This window comes from Meleagris gallopavo, unplaced genomic scaffold (genome assembly GCF_000146605.3).
Source record: "Meleagris gallopavo isolate NT-WF06-2002-E0010 breed Aviagen turkey brand Nicholas breeding stock unplaced genomic scaffold, Turkey_5.1 ChrUn_random_7181001957369, whole genome shotgun sequence".
NCBI classification, from domain to species: Eukaryota; Metazoa; Chordata; class Aves; order Galliformes; family Phasianidae; genus Meleagris; species Meleagris gallopavo.
Window position 1 is genome coordinate 100,246 of NW_011217634.1, and position 4,795 is coordinate 105,040.

The following is a 4,795-nucleotide window of genomic DNA, read 5'->3' on the forward strand; positions in this document are numbered from 1 at the left end:
GGGGGTTCAGTGGGGTAGGGGGTTCCATGCGAGGAAGATCCCATAGGTGTGGGGGTCTTATGGGGTGAGGGCGCCCCATGGGTAGGAGGGGTCTCATGAATAAGGGGATCCTATGGGGTGAGGGTCATATGGGTAGGGGGTGTCCTACGAGTGTGGGGGGGAGGGTCTTATGGACGGAGGGGTCTCATGGACAGGGGCGATGTGAAGTGGGTGCTAAGGGGGAGGGTCTCCCATGGGTGCGGGTTCCCATGGGTGCATGAGGGGTCCCAGGATGGGGGTCCTATGAGTCTGGGAGACGCAGAGATGAGGGAGTCCCAATGGGGGGGGGTGGGAGGAGGGTCCCATAGGTGGGGGTCCCATGGGTGGGGGTCCCATGGGTGGGGGTATAACTCACATCTGTGCAGGTGTGGGGACCACGTGCAGCAGCAGAACGCCGAGCAGGAGGGGCAGGAGCAGCGGCCCCATGGCTGAGAGGGGATGGGGACACAGGGAACCGGGTTTGGGGGGGGTGGGGGTGGGGGACGTCCCTTTATAGCAGCAGTGCTGGTTAATGGGTAACCCAGACCCAGATCTATGGGGACAGTGACGTCAGCGAGAGTCACCCCACACCAGCACCCCGACAGTGGGGTCACCCATGGGATAAAGGGGACTGGGGTCAACCTGTGGGGCTGAGAAGCGAGGTTCTGGGTGAGGAACCCCGATAGGGGCTGATATTAGGAAGGGATCCCTGTCCCGTCCCCACCCCCACCCCACAACCCCCCCGATTTGGAGTTAGGGAGGAGCTGCCCGGACGTGTGGGGCCTTCCTCATTTCGGGGAAGGCAGCTGGCGGGGGGCCACATTGCGACACTGCTGGGGGGGGGGAGGGGACAGTAGGGCGGGGGGGGACGTGGGGACACCGCTGGCACCTCTTGGGATTTTTGGGGGGTGGGGGATGTTGGGGGTGGGGGTGTTGGGGCACCGTTCCTGGGTCCCCCATAAAGCAGGATGGGTCGCTGCCCCCATAAATCTGGGTCCGCTCTGGGTCACCATGGGCAGAGATGTCACCGTCCCCAAATATCTGCGTCCCTCGTGGGCCACGTGGGTCACTCGCTGTCCCTGGGTCACGGGGTCCCCTATGAGACGATCCCGATGGCACGGGGTCCCCATGGCACCAGGATGGGTCACTGTGCCAGGACATCGGGTTCGCTTGGGGTCCTGGGTCACAAATCCTGGACATTTGGGTCCATCCTGGGGTTGGGTCCCTGTCCCCAAAAAGCTGTGTCCCTCTGTGGGTCACCCACTGTCCCCAGACTCCTCTATCCCAAAGGACCGGGATGTGTCCCCATATCCAACACCTTGATCCTAAAAGAGTGGGACGGATCGCCTTGATTTTGAAGGACCAGGATGGGTCCCCATATCCATAACCTTGATCCCAAAGGACCAGGATGGGTCCCCATATCCATAACCTCGATCCCAAAGGACCAGAATGGGTCCCAATATCCATAACCTCGATCCCAAAGGACCAGGATGGGTCCCAATATCCAGAACCTCGATCCCAAAGGATCAGGATGGGTCCCCATATCCATAACCTCGATCCCAAAGAATCGGGATGGGTCCCCATATCCAACACCTCGATCCCAAAGGACCAGGGTGGGTCCCCATATCCAACACCAGGATGGACTGCATCAATCCCAAAGGATTAGAGTGGGACCCCATATCCAGACACTTCCATCCCAAAGGATCAGGACGGGTTCCCATATCCAACACCTCAATCCCAAAGGACCAGGGTGGGTCCCCATATCTGGACACTCCAATCCCATAAAATCAGGATGGATCACCTCGATCCCAATGGACCGAAATGGGTCCTCCTTACCTCCATGCCTGACTCCCCATGGCCCAGGACCCATCACCGCCCCATAGCTCTCTGCCCCCCATAACTCCTCCTCTCCCCCCACCCCCAGCAATGCTGGCAGGGCCCCACAGAGGCCCCACTGATGTCGCTTCCTCTCCACCCGCATCCCCCACATCCGGGCGCCCGTTCCCATCGTCCCCTGCAATCTGTGGGGCGCAGGCGCAGCACCGTTCTCACCGCTTCCGGACCCCCTCAAACCCCAGGCCCACCCCGGGCCCTGTGCCCACGGATCCCCACGGCTCCGGGGGGTCCACGAGACCACCGGGTCCTCCCCAAAGGTGGGTGTGGGGTGGGGAGGAACGCATCGCGGTCGGCTCCGTCCGGATCTGGTGGTGGTGGTGGGAAGGGGAAGGTGGTGGTTGGTCCTTCCCACGGCCGCGGGGATTCAGCACCGTTGTCCCGTGGGGAGGAAGGACCCCTTCTGGGTTATCTCCAGAAAGGATCCCACCACGATCCTACATCCATCGGATCCGTCCAGAGTGATCCCAACAGGACCCCAACTCCATTGGCTCCATCCAGAGTGATCCCACCAGGATCCTGCATCCATCAGCTCCATCCAGAGTGATCCCAACAGGATCCTGCATCCATCAGCTCCATCCAGAGTGATCCCAACAGGACCCCATCTCCACCAGCTCCATCAATTTGGGATCCCACCACGATCCCATACCCTTCATCGCCTTCCGGAAGCGATCCAAACTCCATCCTATATCCAACAGAACGTTCCAGAAAGTGACCTCAATACTATGTCCATCGGATCCTTCTCAAAGTGACCTACCAGGATCCCATCTCCATCCACCCCTTCCAGATGTGACCCCACTGGGACCCCATCTCCATCATCTCCTTCCTGAAGTGATCCCATCACGACCCCATATCCATCTTTTCTTCTGGCAGCGATCCACCAGGACCCCGTATCCACCACCTCCTTCCCAAAAGTGACCCACCAGGACCCCGTATCCGGCAGTTCCTTCCATCGGTGACCCCACCAGGACCCCATATCCACCTCATCCTCCCAGAACTGAATGTCCATCACCTCTTTCCACCTGTGACCCCACCAGGACCCCATATCCATCATCTCCTTCCAGAAGTATCCACCACCTCCTTCCAGAAGTGACCCAGCAGGACCCCGTATCCGGCAGTTCCTTCCAGAAGTGACCCCACCAGGACCCCATATCCACCTCATCCATCACCTCTTTCCACCTGTGACCCCACCAGGACCCCATATCCATCACCTCCTTCCAGAAGTATCCACCACATCCTTCCAGAAGTGACCCAGCAGGACCCCGTATCCGGCAGTTCCTTCCATCGGTGACCCCACCAGGACCCCATATCCACCTCATCCATCACCTCTTTCCACCTGTGACCCCACCAGGACCCCATATCCACCTCATCCATCACCTCTTTCCACCTGTGACCCCACCACGGCCCCATATTATCCATCACCTCCTTCCAGAAGTATCCACCACATCCTTCCAGAAGTGACCCAGCAGGACCCCGTATCCAGCAGTTCCTTCCATCGGTGACCCCACCGAGACCCCACACCCACCTTCCTCTTCCCCAAAACGACCCCCAGTTGTCCCCATGGAGGTGTGGAGGCAGTGTGCCCATTGGTTGGTGGCAGCACGGGTGCTCCCGGCGGGTCACCGTGCCAGCAGCCCCACGGGACAGGTTTGGGACCTGGCACAGGCACTGAGGGATGGGGTTCTCCTCTGTCACCTCCTCAACGCCCTCCTGCCCAACGCCGTGCCCCCACGGGACATCTGTCCCCGTCCCCAAATGTCACAGGTGCGACTGAGGGTGAATAACTAATGGGGGAAGGGGGGAGGAATGAGGGTAGAGCTGCCCCCGGGGAAGCTGGGGGGAGGGAGGAGGGTGTAAATGAGACAGTAGTTGCCCCCGGCAGGGGTAAATGGAGGGTTGGGAGGGGTATTTGGGGGTGCTGTTGCCCCAGGGAGGGGTGAGTGGGGAGGTAGATCCCCAGGGAGGGGGGATTGGGGGCAGAGTGACTGTCAGGGGGGGGGTCAGGAATGAGAGGGGGTCTTGGAGGGCACTGATGACGGGGCTGGTGGGAATGGGGGTGGCGGTGACGGCGGTGGGGTGGTGGTGACGGTGGTGGTGGATGGTGGTGAGGCGACTATAGGATCGATGCTGATGGTGGCAGTGGCCACTGGGGTGACAGTGACCGTTGGGGTGACAATAATCATTGGGGTGACAATGGTTGCTGGGTTGACAGTGACTGTTGGGGGTGGCATCGACTGTTGGGGTGACAATGACTATTAAGGTGACATTGAATGTCGGGATGACAACTGGGGTGACAACTGTTGGGGTGACAATGACCATTGGGTTGACATCGGCTGTTGGGGTGACAATGACTGTTGGGGTGACAATGACAATTAAGGTAACATTGAATGTCCAGGTGACAACAACCACTGGGGTAACAACTGTTGGGGTGACAATGACCATTGAGGTGACATTGACTGTTGGGGTGACAACCATTGGGGTGACAACAACCACTGGGGTGACAACAACCGTTGGGGTGACAATAACTGTTGGGGTGACAATGACTATTAAGATGGCATTGACTGTTGGGGTGACAACAGTTGTGGTGACAATGACTGTTGGGGCGACAATGACTGTTGGGGTGACATTGACTGGTGGGGTGACAACAGTTGGGGTGACAACAGTTGGGGTGACAATGACTGTTGGGGTGACGACGACCGTTGGGGTGACATTGACTGTTGGGGTGACAACAGTTGGGGTGACAATGACTGTTGGGGTGATGACGACCGTTGGGGTGACAACAGTTGGGGTGACAATGACTGCTGGGGTGACGACGACCATTGGGGTGACATTGACTGTTGGGGTGACAACAGTTGGGGTGACAATGACTGTTGGGGTGACGACG

General features: G+C 59.2%; 1 protein-coding gene across 1 annotated transcript in view; it reads right to left on the bottom strand.

Moving 5' to 3' along the window:
• C3 (complement C3) overlaps positions 1–521 on the bottom strand; it is a 23,023-nt gene extending 22,502 nt beyond the window's left edge. Inside the window, exon 1 of the mRNA XM_010728327.3 lies at positions 395–521. Within this exon, the coding sequence (XP_010726629.1) occupies positions 395–465 (71 nt within the window). The 5' untranslated portion in view covers positions 466–521. The remainder of the gene's footprint in view (positions 1–394) is intronic.
• Between the last annotated feature and the right edge of the window lie 4,274 nt (positions 522–4,795).